The sequence below is a fragment of the Thunnus thynnus genome, chromosome 23 (assembly GCF_963924715.1).
Source record: "Thunnus thynnus chromosome 23, fThuThy2.1, whole genome shotgun sequence".
NCBI classification, from domain to species: Eukaryota; Metazoa; Chordata; class Actinopteri; order Scombriformes; family Scombridae; genus Thunnus; species Thunnus thynnus.
This window is the reverse complement of record NC_089539.1, coordinates 17,354,621-17,372,642: the sequence shown is the minus strand read 5'-3', so window position 1 is coordinate 17,372,642 and position 18,022 is coordinate 17,354,621. Positions and strand designations below refer to the sequence as shown.

Genomic DNA, 18,022 nt, shown 5'->3' with positions numbered 1-18,022 from the left:
CAGATTATAAAGCCCTGTGGGGCAAAGTTGTGATTTTGTGCAATAATAATATCACACTGAATTGATGCAGTCACCTTTTTCTTGATAATGTTAGTATCATGTACTTCTTGCTGACACACCAGATTAAAATATTTGGATGTTCATACACTACTTTGTGGCTTTGATTCTGGGCTTTATAAACCACATTTACTTGACCTGAGGTGCACACACAGTCCCACGACCCATTTCTTAAAGAAACAGGAAGACAAAAACTAAAGTAAGATTTTGGGAGAAAAGAAACAATAACATACAAAACGGATATTTGGGAAAAATTATAATTAATGTCTTATTAACAGCTTAAAGCCATTATGTATAGTATTTGAAAATGTCTGACTAAAGCAACAGAATAATTTGCTTTATCACTTTTACACACGGTGGCTTTAAAACCAGGTGTTTTTGTTCTTATTCCGCCTCTGCAGGGTGATTAAACAGCAGTTTTTTGGTTTTGTGGCTCCCAGCTGTTAAAAGTGGGCTTGGCTTGTCAGAGTAATTGTCTCTCTCATCACTGCTGATCCAAGATCAGGCACTTACCAGCCCCCTCCCCTCGCTAGTTTCCTTGTGTTGCATCATATCAGTAATATCCCCATTTGTAGCACCAGTGGCTGATACAGGCCAGCGTATTGTGAGGGAAACTGGGATGTTTCCAGACCGGCTCCCGCTGCTTGTGTAATGGTTTGAAATTGGCCAAGGCTCGCGCTGTTTGTAGGCGGGGGAATGTAATTTTTTTTTTTTTTTTTTTTTTTTAAATCTCATTGAATCGCTTTCGTTTAACTGCCAGAATGAAAGAGAGATTATATCAAATCAAAATATTGTCGTCATTCTGCTTTTTAATCTCTATGCTTTTTATGGGTAATGCCTTTTCGTGCTCCCAGTCCACGTCTCTCTCTCTGATGTCTATTTTTGTCTCTGTTTCCAATTGTTAAAGTGATGGAATATTAACACACACACACACACACACACAAACTCTCTGTCCTTCTCTCTTTCAGACTGAAAATGGCAGTGCCCTCCATGAGGCCGCTCTCTTTGGGAAGATGAATGTAGTTCGACTTCTGCTTGACTCAGGTGGGTCTATAAATGTACTCTGGCAAAACAAAAACTCTGTTTTCTTGTGTGTGTGTGTGTGTGTGTGTGTGTATGTGTGTGTGTGTGTTTCCCTTGTTTCCCCTTTGTATTCTAACCTCCAGCTAGATGCACCACATGTTTTTTTTTTTTCTCCAGATTTTGGGTTGAATGTGCCCTCAGATGAACTCCCAGCTGTCTGCTGCATTCTTTCACTCTGTTATAAAATCCTGGACTTTCAGCTTTATTATGGTTTTGACCATTTCCTCCCTTCAGTCCTATTAGTAAGGAGAAAGTTCAACAGGATATAGTAGCTCATGTTTAATTTTGATGATGTCACTCGACTCAACTGGATCAAGGGTCACGGTGACAAGTAGTAACCAAAATTAACTCATCTTCCTCTTATTTGATGTTGTCACTCACATGGGGAAGTTGTGCGTGTGTCTGGTTTTCTCACTTCATGAAACAAAACCATCAACATACAGGTATTTAAAGCAAAAGCTAAAAGTAAAAAGGGGAAAATTTACATCTTGGACATTTTAACTCCTTATATTCAAAACAGATAAGAGTCTGGATACTTTTTTCCTTTCATACGGCCGCCATCCCCACCCTCTTTCCTTTTGCACTTCCTGTTCCCTGGAGGACTTCCTGTGGGTGGCCATGTTCTTTTGGCCTCGATTTTATTAACATCCTGGATCAACACAGGGCTGCACTGGTCTGTTCCACTGAACTTTAACCCCGAAGAATTCAAACATTGCGTGTCTGTGTGCAGCGTGGCGCTGGTGGGATGCAGGATGGGCAGCAATCCGTTTGTTGTCAGTCATGGGAAACGGTTGAGGATGTTGAAATATAAAGTCGGTGCACCAAAAATATCCGGTCATGTTTTGGATTTACTGGTGAGAACTGACGAATTTGTTTACTAAGCATCAAACTTCATTCTTGAACTTTGAAATAAGTGATTTGACACAGCCACAAGTCAAGGTCCACTTACTAGTTTTTTCCAAAACTTCCAACAGCATCATCTGATTACGCACACACGGATACTGAATACACATTTGCAGATTCCTGTAAATGTCAGTACGCACTTAAGAGGTTATTTTACACATGTACAAATCTGATTACGCACACACGGGCTGAGACACAAGTCTCTACAAACATTTGCAAATAATATTGCTACAGTAATGACTCCATATCATACAGTCTTCAGTCAGTTTGCTCAGTTTTCATGGAGGTGGATCTGTCAACGGGCTGTCATAATTTCATACTGTGGGACTTCTGGTCCTTGTTGGCTTAAAAGTTAAGAATAAATGTCCATTCTTCATTCATTTAATTTATTATGAAAGACAAGAAGAGTAAAATTCCATTAATGTTATAAAAATCACAAAAAAAAGAGGACAAAATGCTTAAAAAGCAAGAAGCAAAACTGGCACAGTACAGTTTAAATACAGTATACTTTAAATCTTAATCGATTTTTTTGTTTATTCATGTGTTATGGTGCACTGCAGAGTCAGCAGGGATAACATTTATTTTTCATGTGCCATGTGATCTACTGTATAAGGACAGAAAAGGGAGAAAACAGTGAGGTGATGGTGGACTTTGAGTCTAAAAAAAAAAATCCCTCCAGTATTTTTAAATTCTCTTTAAAATTCACTTAAGTAGACTTAAGTGAATTTCCCTACAAACCACTGGGTTTGTGTGGGTGATCCGGGGGTTTTGAGTGTATTTGTGTGTGAGTCTCTGTTTAGTATGTTTGTCTTGTCTGTGCTAGAACTTGAGTTTGTGTGTGTGTGTGTCTTGTATATTCGTGTGCATCCATCTATGTGTCACCGTCTGAGACTGCAGTTTAGCCTCGTCAAGTGTTGAGAGCGAGCGTGTGAACCTTTGTCCAGGGGAAACCCTGGTTTTAACCTTGATGAAAAAAGCATGTTGGCTGTTAATAAAGCTTCATGAATTCGTAAAATCCCACATTTATCCTCTGGTGACTGCGGCTCATTCATCTTTTGCTGACTGGAGTTTTGTGTCTGCTTGGGAGTGTCAGCAGATGTGGATTTCAGTCTGTGCGTGTACTGCATGTGAGTGTGTGGTTCAATGTGTCTGGGGTGAAGATGAATGTATCTTTTTTTTTTTTTTTTTTTTTTTTTTTTTTACAAGTCTGAGTAGGTTAAACTTGTTAGACAAACTCATGGGTGTTGTGGTTTGACCTTTGCCCTGCTGTTCATGTACATCAATGCTTATACTGTATTATACGTGAGTGTGTATGTGTATGTATGTGTGTGTTTCAGGGATCGACACCAATCTGAGAGACAGTCAAGGGAGAACAGCTCTGGAGATCCTGAGAGAACATCCTGCACCGAAATCCCAGCAGATCACTGCTCTTATCCAAGGTAAGACATACACACACTTACACATGCACACACACACACTTATGAGATGAATTTCACTTGAGATATTGGGTTTGCGAAAAATGTAATATTCATATACAGTAAATGTAGTGCAACATAACAAAGATTAAGGACATAGTATTCACAATTTGCAGGTGTTTTCATGCAGAGATTAAAAGCTTACAAGTACAAGAGCATAAACGGTGTCGGGTGTGGACTGTAAAAACGTGCCGTTGTTAACACGTGGATGTAGAGACATGACATCGTGGCCGTTGTTTGCAAGTGGATGTGATTCTATTGAGAAATCTTCTTTTCCAGGAAGTTTATCTTCCACTGGGGGAACAATGGCAGCTGCTGCTGTACAGTATGAATCCAGTTGATACAGTGCTGTGTAGTTAACATCCTTGATATTCTCACAATACAGTGTTCTTCCAAATCTCCTGCCATTGTCTCACTGGCATTTTGAATAAGATGGTTATCGATGGATTTCTGGAATGTGCAACAAAATGAATGGCTGTTGATTGACTGTTTTAATAAAGTATTTAGTTTCGTATGGGTAAATACTGCAGACTATTGCTTTTAATGATGAGACAGTTTTTATGTGTTGATAGAATGCTGTTTTTCCTGTCGTAGTTTCCCAAACACACCAATCACGTACGTGCACATATATACGTTTCGTTAGGTGTCAGAACCCCAATTACTACCTGCAACGGTTATAATAGATATGCAGGATGTAGTGCATCAGATAAGTGTGCATAAGTGTAATAAGATATTTAAATGTCACACACATTGTACAGCAACAGCAGGACTTCATAGCGTAGCGTAAACTCTTTATATATCTCAGTCAGAAGTATCAGGACCACCATTTCTTAAAGTTTCAGTTACCTCAGAACTTAAAGCAGAAATCTGTGATTGCTTAGCATCACTATGTGCAATATACTCAAACGTAAACAGTCTGTGTTGAAATGTGGAGCTCGCAGTCTCTACTATGTGCAGAACGTGCATTTCAGGGTGGAAATGCAGTTATCACCTTTTAATCCACAAAGAAACGAGATTTCAAACATTTTTCAGTTGAGATTTTAGGATGAGAGGAAGGATGGTTCAAAAGAGTTTAAATGTCCAAAAATTGCTTTGTGCTAAAAAGATTGCCAACGGAGGTGGTTCAAAAACTGACTGAATTATAAAAATACTCAGAAGAACCCACAGTATCTTAGGAGACAGGAGGAGGTGAACGTGCTTTTAAATATATTACATAATGTGACAAGGTGGAGGAGGAGGAGGTCACTTTGGTACACGGAGGTGGCGAGGGTGCATAAAGTCATACATTTTTCATTTTGTTATGACTTTAAAGTCCATCACATTAATCAAAGAGTGAAAAATGCACAACAGCATTTTTCTACCGAGGATCCACCTGGTCAGTCTATTTCAGGAAAAGAACAAGGTTTTCACTTTCTGGTCCCAGTCTTCCTTCATCTTCTGCCTGACATTAAAATGCTTGTTTTGCTCTCATGTTTACTTCAGTGTGTTTTGTGTGTGACCGATGATTGTTAGTTTGCTCTTCAGTCTCCGGAGACCCAAAGATTGTCCGGATTGCACCTCCTAAAGACAGTGTTGTCCTGAGGTGATTATGAGGCTCAGTACGAACACTGTAATCTGTGGCTTGGAGGCCTTCACTCTATCGGTCCTTGTGTAATCTCTGGGTTTATGTTAGGCACGTAGTTACAGATGATTTAAGGGGAGCGAGATAAAACCTGACAGAGATGGAGGGGGATAGAGGGATGAGGAGAATATGTCAGAGCCAAAATTAACAAGGAATTGGTCTTAACTACTGTATAAGGCAAAGATAGAAAGGGGAACACAATAAATCACAGGAATGCAAACAAATTGACCGCAGCTAGAAAATAACAGACAAAATGTCGACATTAAACCAGGGAAAACACAGCGATGGAACAGCCCAGAGTAATTTAGTTGTAATTGGTGATTCCAGTTTCCTATTTCATGTTTATTGCTGAAAGAATAGAGGATTTATTATTGTAAAAAAAAAAACCAGGGAAAAACCATCTTGACCTGCCCTGTTTTGATGCAGATGTTGGATGTATTTTGAACTTTTGAGTTCTCCTACTGAAATCCTGAGTAGTACAAATCAAACTCCTTCCTTGTGAGCTGAAATATTCTTAAATATGCAGTGAATGAGAGGAGTAGATGTCCGGAATTGAAAAAAGAGAAGCGCTCGTCGTCATGAATAGGACATTTGTTGCTTTTTAAATGTCAAAAATCCACACGATAGTAGATATCAGTCAGGAATAGTCATCCTCGAAATCTCATGTCAGTGAACCAGAGCTTGAAACACAGATTTGGACTTTACCATAAAAAGGAGTGTGTGTGTGTGTGTGTGAGAGAGAGAGAGAGAGAGAGAAAGGACACAGCTGTGACTTGGTGAAAAGATCAGCTGCATGCCATTTCCTGTTGGAGAGGAGATGGAAAAGGACACACACACACACACGCACACACATACACACAAAGCGCAAAAGACCTGTTCACTCAGTCGTACCAGCTGAGAGGTTTCTTGCTGCCACAGGCGTTTCGTTATGAATAGATTCTCATTTGATTTAAAGCGCTCGATTCATCCTACTGATCAGATTCATTAGCGGTTCACTTTTTACTGCCTGGCAGCAACTGGTTATGTACTACAGTGCTGTAAAACTGTCAGGCATTCTTAATCCTTCCTTTCTGACTCTGATACACATTCCCATACTCACTATAATTGTATGCAAATGTGGTTGTGTATCATAATTATGGAGTTGAATAGCCAGGATTCATAGCACACACTTTCCTAAGAAAAGACTGTGACATTAACAGGGCTCCTCATTAGGACTCTGCAGGGAATCTGTCACACGATTTCAATGTGTGTGTGTGTGTGTTTGTGTGTTTTCAGCTCCTAATGCTTCATTCAAGCAAGTTTATTATCCAGTGCTTCTGCCTCCACACCTGATCCTGCTTTTTTTTTTTCTTCTAGAATAATTCTTCTCTTTTGTTTTTTGTTTTTTTTATGAACAGCAGAGTGCTCTATTAGCAGAAGCTGTGGAGTGAATTTGCGGTGTGGAGAAAAGTGGGAATTGAATGCAGCACAAGCTGTTTACCATTCTGATGGTCATGCTATTATATTGATTGAGTGAAATGCCTCTGAAATGCTTTTTCTTCTGCCCTCCTCCTCCTCCTCCTCCTCCTCACCACCACCATCACGTTCTCTGTCAAACTCTTCTTCTCCTCTCTGTCTCCTCATTCCCCCCGTTTCCCCCAACGTATTTTCACTTTTTCCCCCTCACCCTCATCTCATCTGTCTTCTCGTCTCACCCTCCATCTTCTTCCTCCTCCCTTCCCCTGTCTCTGTAGAGTATGTGACGGATGAGATGGAGAGACGGAGTATCGTGGAGGAGCCTGTTCGCAAGTGTCCCGTCCCTGCACCTCGAACCTCTGTCCCCTCGCCCTCCGCCTCCCCCTCCCTCAGACACAAGAGTGAGTACTCGCACGCATGCACATACACACACAGACGACAAAATGGCTTTACACTGAAATCGATGCTGAAACAAACATATTTTATTGTTTTCTCACAGAAATAAGGATTTCCCTTTTAAGAAAGGGACAGAAACCAGCAGCAGAGATGTGAAATAGCAGAAATACATTTTGCATAGGGTTCAGAATACGTTTTAAGATATATCTCAACATTCCCCAAAGAATCAGCATAAACAATGTATTCACACAAGTACAGAAAATATCCTTCCTGTTGGATGAAATCCAAGGGACTAGCAGCCCAGAGAAGGAATTTATCTTTTATCCACAATTCATTTCACATTGATTTCTGTGCAGTTTTGTAGATATTTTAGAAGAAATATAATTGGAAGTATCACTGGCTTTTTTTTTTTCCTGCAACATGAACAAACAATACAATATAAATCCGGCCACGGAGAGCAGCTCCTTTAGTGGAGAAAAACTGTTATTACCTCTCTGAACAACCAGAGAGTTACCCTGTCCAGCGCTGCCCCCTGCGTTACAAACATGACATCGCAAGAGGCTGAATTCCTGCTGATCTGCTCTCCTATCTCAGTGACTGTCAGCAGATACTATAATTACCTTGATTACCTCAGAGACTCTTGGACGGAGGCGTGAGAAAGTGATTAGCGCAGTTAGCTCCTCGACGCTGTCTTGCCTGAACAACTCTGAACACATCAGCAATGTGAAGGGGAGACAGAGGGAGGTGTTTTGAAACCATTAGTTCTGTCTCTTCTTTTTTTTTTTTTTTGCCAGAGGTTGATTCTAGCAATAAATCAGACAAAGTGGATAAAGGAATCTAATATCCTGTTCCAATTTTTGTACTGTACAGTGTGTTTTGGTGGTGGGTGTCCGCCCTCCCTCCATATGTTTTCATTTAATATCAAAACAATATAATATGTAAATGTGTAATGCAGACTTTAGAATAAAATGATGCACTTTTTCAGTTATATAAGCTTATTTTTTTGCCTTTTTTTTATACCAGTAATATGTGCTCTATCACTGATGCTGTAAAAGACTTCAGATGTATTTTTTCACTCTTCCCCCCCCCCCCCCTCTCTTTTCCTCTGCTCCCCAGATGATGCTGTGACGAGTGAGCTGTCAAAACTGCTCCACGAGATCAAAAAGTGCCGTGACAGGGACTACTCCTTCGAGGAGCTCTGCCACACCATCTCTTCCCACTCCATGGACAGCTTCGGCAGCGGCAGCGGGCGGCTCTCTGACGAGGAGCGCCCCGATCGACCCAACGGCACCCTGACTCGAGGCAGCAAGGTACACAGCGCTCAGTTATGACAGAGGTGTTTGGTCTGTCGGAGAAATGTCTTCAAGTGCCTCTCGTAAAGTTCAGAAGTCACTATGTGTTACATATAGAAGCGTCTTTTTTTTTTGTTTGTTTGAAATAATAAAAATGAATTCAGGAGCAGTGATGTTCATTTAAAGCATGATGTCAGAGGTAGTTTATGTTCATTAAATATGCCAACAGAGACACAAGTTAGGTTCACAATTTTTCAAGTTTGTATTAAAACAATAGTCAGATGCCCATATGAACACTGAAACAGACTAATGGGCTGACTAATTTAGATAGCTGAAGCTTCTTATTAGCTTAAAATAAACATAGCTTTAAATAAATCTTTGCACCGAATGAGTGCTGTGGATTTTTTTCCCCCATCACTTACATTGTAAGTGCATTATGAATGCATAATGGTCAGTATGAACAGGAAGAATGATTACAGCAAGAAAAACATGTGTCAATGTTCATTTGGGCTCCTGACTGTTGTTTTAAGACAGATTTGAAAATTGTGAACCCTTCCTTTAAGTAAATGATTAGATCACAGAAAAATAGTTAGCATCAATTCTGATACTCAATTAATCATTAAAGTCATTTATCAAGCAAAATTGCCAAAACATCCTTTGGTTCCAGCTTCTCAAACATGAAGATTTTCTGCTTTTCTCTGTGTTATATCATAGTTAACTTAATATTTTTGGGTTTTGGGCAGTTGGTTGGATAAAAAAAAGCAATTTGAAGATGCCACTTTGGTCTCTGGGATTTTTTTTTTCTTTTTTTCAGACATTTTATAGACCAAATTATTAATTAATTAAAAATATAATTGAGAGATTGATAATTAAAATAACAGTTTTTTGCATTCCTTGTTGCAAAACTTTGTCATTCATGTGTTCAAGTAACAATTACAATATTTTGTACTGCTTTTGAATTGCTTCTTGACATTGATTATCAAGATACCATAAACCATTTTGTTGGAGGAGCTGTTTATATACTATAATACACCTGAACAAAAGCACCTTCATCTGTTGGTATGTTATCACTATCATGCATATGGCAACTTGGCAAACAGAAAAAAACACTCAAGCAACCTGTTTCTGCAGCCTTTTCTTAGCATCCTCTATTTTTGAAAGACATTTTATTTCACTACAAAGGGTCCAGATGTGCTATCGTACTGTATGTGTGTAAGGGGGGGACACACTCCTTGGTTGCTTGTACCTTTTATTTCTCTACAACAGGGGGCAGTATCAGACAGACAGATGCCACCGAGCCGCTTCGTCTTATTCAGTATTCACATGTTGTTGCTGAAACACAACAGCTTCTGTTTGTTGTTTGCCTGAATTTGTTTAGAATTGTAATTATTGTTTGCGCTCAAACATCCGTTCATAGCCGGCCCAGACTTTTTTTTTTTTTTTGCTTTGACCTTGCCTCTTCCAATATGGAGCCTTTTTTTTTTTTTATACTGAAATACTCACTTCCTCTCTCCACATTCACTCAGTCACACACAGAGAAGAAAACTGATTAGACCTTATTGGTTTGAAGTGCAGGCAGGTGAGGGGTGGTGGGGGGGATGAGAGGAGGGGGGTTGGTACAGTAGACTCGTATCAGCTGACCAGAGAATCACAGCTGCAGTTTATTTCTAACAGCCAGCACAGCATGATGTAGAGGCTCTGAGCTTTTTCAATTCCACCGTCCACAACGTCAGACGCTCTACAGGACACAGAGGTCATTTATCACACTGACCCCCAACCCCACCCCCTGCCTGAGCCTTTAGACCACACACACACACACACACACACACACACACACAGATACATACAGAAGCATCCAGAGAAATGCGATTGTTTGTCTGTGCTCCTCGCTTCCGCATCACAGAACGTCTGTTTTTATTTTTCTTTCTATTTCTCTCCCTTTCACTCACCTGCAGCAGCACACACACACACACACACACACACACACACACACACACCTCAATGGAAGGAATATTGTGACACTGATCAATAACTAATCATTTTCTCCATTACTGTAATAAGCTCAATATGAAAGCAAGCCAGAGCATGTTTACAGACAGTGCAGCAGGCGTTAAAACCTGCGGAGTCGTACACACACACGTGCACGTATGCGCTTAGAGCACACACACACACACACACCTCTGCTCACTTAGGCTGTAATTATCTCAATCCATCTTGTGTCCCTCTCTCTCTCTCCCTCTCTCTCTCTGTAAGTACCAATTTGTATTCTATTACTGACACTCTGCGTGTATGTGTGTTTATGTTCCCTCTGGCTGCTGTCTGTACATGTGGCCGGAGCCATTAATGTGATTCGCTGTGTCTATTACACATGAATAAAACATGCAACAGCGCACGCAGAGGAAGATTGCACATTGCGTCGGTACCCGTTGTGTGTAAAACGAGCAATAACGGAAGTGCGCGTGTGTGTGTGTGTGCGTGCCCTGTATGCAAAAGGAGTACATACAGGATGTGTGTTCATTAAGATTAAAGCAATATGTGTTTCTGAGAGTCGATGCCGCTGGTTTACAGACACTTTTTCTTCTAATGTGCAGGATTTTAAAATGAAACCATTTTCTAAATGAGCACCAGGGCTGCAACTAACAGTTATTTCCCTTATTATTTAATCTGTTGTCTATATTTCAGATTAAACATTCAGAATATTTATAAGTCATCAGTGTAGTCAGGAAATCATCACTATATTTCTACACCTGCTTCCTTCTAACTGACATTATCAAATGTATTATTTTGACCATCTATGCTACTGTATAGATGTAAATTCATGATGGCACACACTCAAACATATACTCACACCTTTGCTATCAGTGAATATAATCCTCAGTGTTACATATAACTAACCGTTGTCTTTAATGTCTTCATTGAAAATTAAAGACAAATGTCAGGAAACAGACAGAAATGCCCATCATAATTCCCCAAATTCAAGGTGACATCATCTAATCACTTGTTTTGTCCCGTAAACAGTCCCAAACCCAAAATGTACTCAATTTACAGAGATATAGAAAACATGAAAGTTGAAAATTCCCATACAAGAGAGTCTGGAAGTAGAAAAAGTTTGGTATTTTAGCTTTATAAATGACTTAAATCGATAAATAATCGATGATCCTTTTTTTTTTCTGTCAATTGACTAGAAACAGTCCCAGTTTTCCTAAAACTTTTGCAGGGTTGAAATGTCTCCGAAGCACTGTTAATAAAGAGAAACTTTGGTATTTTTCAACCTGGACCCTATTCTCCCATCTTTTTGTGTCCAAGTGACTAATGGAGACAATTTTTTGAAATTGGTCCAGTGTTGAATGAGAGCTCTTCAGCCAGCAGCCGCAAAACGGGCTGCAATGTAATCTTGTGGGGCAATCACACCCCGTCAGTGAAAAAAGTGCTTCTTCTCGCCATTGATAGGTTGAGATTGTTATTATAAGTGTCTGACAACATTATGGAAAGGACCATACATAGAAATAAAATGTTTTTCTTTACTTTTCGCTTGATCCGGTCTGTTTGTTATTGTGTCTCACTGAGTCTCACTGAAGTCTCGTTCTGAAATCTCGCAAGAGTTGAGTTGGTGAGAAAAGTGCCGGGAGGAGTTTGCTGCGTTGGAGTACAGAAAGCATAGCTTAGTGTTATCTAAAAGAAGTCAGTGGACGTACATTGACAGTGTGCTGCTGCCCCAGAGGATTACATTGCAGCCCGTTTCACGGCTGCCAGCTGCAGCTCAATACTGTTGTCCCCATTAGTCACTTAGACACAAAAAGATGTGAAAATAGGGATGAAAAATATCAAAGTTTCCCTTTAAGTGTGAAGAAAAAAATATACGTTGCATACATTTGTGTTAGGGCAAAATATTTTGGGGGATTTACTTTTGTAAAAACATCCAAAAGTCTATTTATGTTAAGTTTTATCTTTTAAATTTAAAAACTTGTCAATTGGATAAAAAAAATCAGTATACAAATATCTTGCAGCATAAACACTCTGAAGAGAATATATTCATCATTCACATCACACTTATCAAAGATCAAACATATTTTTTTTACATTTATTTTGCCATTTCATGTGAGTGACTAATCAGCAGCTGTTTTGCATTTTGCACTTTTTTGCACTGTTTACTTTGAACTGCAACAAACAATGTTCTTCCAGCAGGAAGCAAAACACATTTTTTTTCTGTGTATGGTGACATTATTAAGGTGAAACTCACTTTAAACCAATCTGCCCTTTTAAAAAAGAAACAATCTGGGTATTTTCCAGTAAAACTCAATAAAAAACACGATGATGCTTAAAAATATTGCTCCAGAATCAATTGAGGTCAGGGGTTAATCAGATCTGTGCTTTCTTCCGGGATTTGAGCTGAGTCTATTGTTCTCATGCCTTCAAAAATATACTCACATCCTACTTTGGTTAAGTAGCAGAGATTCCCAAAATAGCAATCTTCCCCTTTAAGAGTTTTCCAGAGACAACTGATGTAATATTGATCAGTTATGCAGTCCTCAGTGATGAATAATGAATGCTGTCCTTTCTATTGAATATTGGCAGCACTGCTTGGGTGATATCAGATTTTTAATGAAAGGATATACTGTATCTGCCTATTGTTCATGCATACAATGCAGTATGTGAGGACTGCAGTCCGTTTTACATCAATCAATATTCCAGCGTTGCAGAGGTCTCTTTGCTATCTTGAGCGAAGGGTGACCTTTTGATTTCAGCCTCATTTTCTGCCTCCATCTCCAGCCTTGCTGCTGGGTTTTTTGCTCTTCCCATCTGTCCCTCTCTCTCTCTGTGTATCTTCTCTTAGATTAATTTCTCACAATTTTTCCTCTTGCTAAAGCTTTCTAGCTCTTCCTCCTATTTTTTTTAACATATCCTCCAAGCTTCCTCCACTCTAAATTCTCTCCTTCTTTTTTTTTTTTTTTTTACTTTCTCTCCACTGTGAGACTATTTTCTTAAACCTTGCGTCTAAAGAGGATTCTCTCATCATGATCTCTCGGCTCTCTGCTTCACTCTCCGCCTGTCTCCTCTTATATTGCTACTGAAAGCTACATATCAGACACCGCGGCGATATTGCTGTGTCTCTGTAATCTGTTGTGACCTGCGTCCTCTGATGCATCATATGGTTCACTGAAATATCAGGTGGGCTGTATCTGCCCTCTGACACATCATGCCACAAAGCTCATCCACACACCTGCCTCCTGGAAGCCAAACAGCCCCAGGAAAGGACACTGTGTGCATGTGTGTTAAAGTTGTTCTGTTGTTCCTGAACCTTCCTTACCTTTCTCACCAACTCATTGGCCCAGAGTAACGCACGGAGCTGGAGTGTCAAATGTTTCAGGAGTTTTACCAAAGTGTCTGTCTGTATCTTCACATGAGGGAGTTTGAGACTGAATACTGCAGTATATTTTTGTCAAGAAATGTTGAGTTATTGACCTGCAGAGTTTTCTTTTTGCTGTAACCGAAGACTCCATATGAAATTAAATCACTAAAAAGATGCATAATGTGTTTATACTAATGTGTGTTCATTGTTTGCTTTGACTCTATTAACCTGTTTTTGCAGAATGTGCTGCATCTGTTTGCTTTTTTCTTTAATATTACCAACTTAAAGTGCCCATAATCAATATTAAATTACAATAATTAACAATAAATAAAATTACTATGTGTAATATGAAAGCTCTCACTCATAATGTCCAGCCCTCAGAACTCTGCACTTCCCTTCAACTCAGAGCATTTTAGCATCTTTCAGGTCATTGTTTTGGTCTCATAAGCATCATTTCCAGCCACAGCAGGCAGCTGTTTTCAGCAAAACCGCTCTGATAAACCAACTGTACGCTACCTGCCCAAACAGCAGACAGACACAGTTAGCTGTAGACTAGCAGGTGAATGTGGTGGTGCATTTAGCAGCTTAAAGAGCCAGATATTACACCCAGGAGTTGTTGGAGACCAAAAAACGTCTCCTAAAAGGAGAGTAAATATTGGACTTATATGGCCAGAAACAAGACTCCAAATAAATGATAATGTTGCTCCATGTCTCTATATGTCATGTTCACGTGTAAATAGACAGCTGACCCAAAAAAATTAATCCTGATTTAACTTTGCCGTTGTCTAAAATATTAGCTCTTTGTTTCATTTCCCAGTTCTTTGCTCTTAGATAATGTAAGCACAGATGAATCTTGTCAGGGCACATAGATCCTCTGACCTTTGACCTCCTTAATGATTGTTATTGTATGTTGGTGATCTGGGAATTGAATCCTTCTCTACATTTTTACAGCGGCCGACCCCGCCTCTCGCTCCGGCCCTGGAGGAGGACGAGGCAGAAAAGAGTTGCGGCCCCACTGGATTCTGGGAAGCCCTGACGCCCTGCAACGGCTGCCGCAACCTGGGCTTCTCCAGCCTGTCGCAGGTACACACACACACACACACACACACACACACAGCTTTACTCACTGAAATTACAAGCAAGTGATATTGTGCCATTGTTCCGAGCGAATACTTTCACTGGTTACCTTGGGAACACAGCGAATGAGCCTGGCAGCTCTTGATACTCTGTTCAGTATCTGTCTCTTTCTTGCTCCCATGTGTGTGCTGTCTATCTGCCATCTCCACATTCTTTCTCTCCTTATCAGAAATTTCTAAAAAATCTCCTTGTCTTCCTGTTTTTTAAAGCTTCCACCTTTCTGAATGAGACTTGGTTCATGAACTTTAAATGAATAACATTCAACCGAATAATACCTGAAACAATGACATCACATGAAAGATTAAAATGAAATCTGGATATTTTAGCAGCAAGTAGTAAAGTAATACAAAAGAATATAAGTGTGAATTTAAGGGTTTGACTCATATTTTATATTTAGAAGGACAAAACCAACAATTTTTCTTTCAGACAATCAAAGTGAAAGATTTAAGTTCAGAGTACATATATAATTGATATTTGGTGTCTGATTTATGATCTCATCAACCCACATGAGCACACAGTACGTCTTATAGCTTATTACAATAAGACGATAACAGAAGAAACCAGAGTTACAGCCTACAGGTGGATGCTGGAGTTGAAGGTCTGGGCCCTGTTCTGCAACGGTGGCTTAATTAAATTAATTTAGGCTGACATACTGTTATCAGGTTAATATAATCCTGTTAATTCTCATCCAGCTAATTCGGTTCTTTGAATGCAGTTTGAGGACTGACTGTTCCTTGATGAAGTTATCTTGATAAAATTTAATTGTGATACATCATCCGATCATATTAATGTATCAATAACTTGCGTTTTCTCATCTTAAATCATAATTATTTCAACATTTTTTCATTTTGAATCTAAGAAAGTGAGACGTTTGTGTCTGAAAATGATGACTGGGGTTCACCTTAAAATGTCTTGGTTAAGATTCAGCAATAAGCCTGCACTTTTGCAGGTTTGGGCTTAGGGACTTGTTGCTCTGACAGCAGTTCCAGATGGATTTTAAGACGTCTTCAAAGAACCAAAAAATCCAGACTCATGTCAAATCATCAACATTGTAATCCGGATGACTGTAGAGCTAATAGGACTTGATGTTTCAATCCGTGTGGTAAGTTGGCACTCTGGGTTTGGAGTGGTGAAAGGGATGGTTAGGTACATCATCAGGGTCATCAGGTGGACACCTTCCCTCCTTGACGTGTCACTGATAAGCCTACGACATCTCGAGGGGGCTCAACGGTGATACCTGGCATCCCAGGTACACCCCCCTCAGCTCCATACCCTCCTATCTTCTTCTTGCAGCCCATTTGTTGTCTTTCCTTTTAATCTAAAGCCAATTGCTGTTTTTTTCTGCTACATTTGACAAGGACTTGATTGCTTGTTGGAGGGAGCGACCCCTCACCCCCATTTTTCAACAAACTGATCGCTGATAGCTGTAACAACAAATCCACTGCATCCCGCTTCTACAGGGAAAATCTTGGTCTTCCAGCCATTCTGGGCAGCTTCAATTGCCAGTTAATAGTTCTTGGTCTTTTTCCTCTCATAAGCTTCTTCAGCACCATCTTCCCATAGTACTGTCAATTCCACATTGTATGCCAGCTTGTCTGCTGTGGACCACAGGACCATTTCTGGCCAGATTGTTGTAGCCACAATGTCTGGGGGAAACACAAGCTTTCTTTTCCCCAAGTCCACGTCCATTTTCCAATCTCGAGCAGCCTGCAGAATGCTTGCGTCCTTTGATGTTATATGGTGCTCTAGAGGTTGGCCTGCTGGTACAAATAGTGTGAAGTGGACATTTCCTGCTGATGATGGTGGGAAAGCATTTGTGGTGGTTTGCCTCTGTTCCAAGATTGATGCCAGCTGTCTGAGAACTTGGTCATGCCGCCAAGTGTAACGCCCTTGAATGAGGCTCATAGTGCATCTTGTTAAAATGCGCCTTAGTGATGCAGGTGTTTGATAAAGGGAGTAAACATGGTCTTTTCCTATCAACATTCTTTCATTGTGAATCTAAGAAAGTCAGACATTTGTATCTGAAAATGATGGTTGGAATTCACCTTAAAACGTCTTGGTTATGATCCAGCAATAAGCACTTTTGCAGGTTTGGGCTTAAGGACATCAACATTGTAATCTGGATGATCAGCATCATCTGCAGCACAGACAGAACATTTGACAACCAAAAGACCATTTAATTACAATGGGAATACTGGATATGTGTGTCATGTATGAGTGCATGCTCGGAGTGACAATAGCTGTTACTGCATCTACTCTACATGTGCATCTACCAATATATAATCCAGGAAAATGTCAATAAAAATGTAGAAATGAAACTGAGAAGGTATGGATTACTGCGCAGCATTATGAGGATGTGCAAAATTGGCACTGACAAAGAAGATGGAAAAAATATATAGTGTTTAATATATTTATGAGCTCGGGGCCTACAGCAGTAAGTTGCACTTGAACAGATTTATGCATAAAATCTACCCATTTTATGAGCCAAAATAAAACACGAGTCTCCTATCCTCACTAACATAGACTCCATATATTTATCCTCCTTGTACCCCCCCAAAAATATTGATGTTATGTGGTCAGTTATGCACCCGCAAAAGGTGACAAATCAAAAATGTCTGTGCAGCAAGTGTATACATACATTGTATACATCTTTTCTCTTCCCCTTCTCCCTTTTAATCATACTTTTTATGGCTCTATTAGTTCTAATGTTTTTATTTTTAAACATTGTGTAACTTTTTTCTGTTAAAATCGGTTAAATGCCATGCTGTGTCTGAACAATGAAGACATCTTAGACGTAGCTCTACTGTCACAGCAAATGAGGAAAATGCTCAGGTTTGACATCAGCGAAATCCTGTATTTATTGCCCTAAAGGGAAAATAACTAATAAACTCCACGAAGAGGAAGCTGAACTCTCCAATGTCAGATATTTTGCATCTCATTTTATAGGCATCCTGGGAATGTTATACTTACCCGATTGCTATATATAACATTGGCTAAATATAACAGTTACTAATGTTGTGTTGCATGAGTTGTGGATATTGAAGTTTAATTGACTAGGGATCCTTTTTCACTCGTCACCTCTCCTGCCAGTGTGTGAAGTATCCTGTTGTTTTGACCGATTCTACAACAGTGAACAGTTCCTACTACCTCCTGCTCTCCTGCTCGATCTTTCCTCTTTCCTCCCTCCACCTCTACCCGCCCCCCCCACAGCCCCACGTGCTGTGTACATAAATGTGGTTAAGTGTGTGCAGAT

At 39.8% G+C, this 18,022-nt stretch overlaps 1 protein-coding gene across 6 annotated transcripts in view; it reads left to right on the top strand.

Annotated features, from left to right (window-relative positions):
* Positions 1-18,022, top strand: part of anks1b (ankyrin repeat and sterile alpha motif domain containing 1B) — a 236,551-nt gene that overhangs the window by 92,031 nt on the left and 126,498 nt on the right. For all 6 annotated transcript variants that reach the window (XM_067581321.1, XM_067581317.1, XM_067581316.1 and 3 more), the window contains 5 exons: positions 1,026-1,101; positions 3,381-3,482; positions 6,873-6,995; positions 8,107-8,300; positions 14,584-14,715. In XM_067581321.1, coding sequence (XP_067437422.1) covers positions 1,026-1,101; positions 3,381-3,482; positions 6,873-6,995; positions 8,107-8,300; positions 14,584-14,715 — 627 coding nt within the window. The remainder of the gene's footprint in view (positions 1-1,025; positions 1,102-3,380; positions 3,483-6,872; positions 6,996-8,106; positions 8,301-14,583; positions 14,716-18,022) is intronic.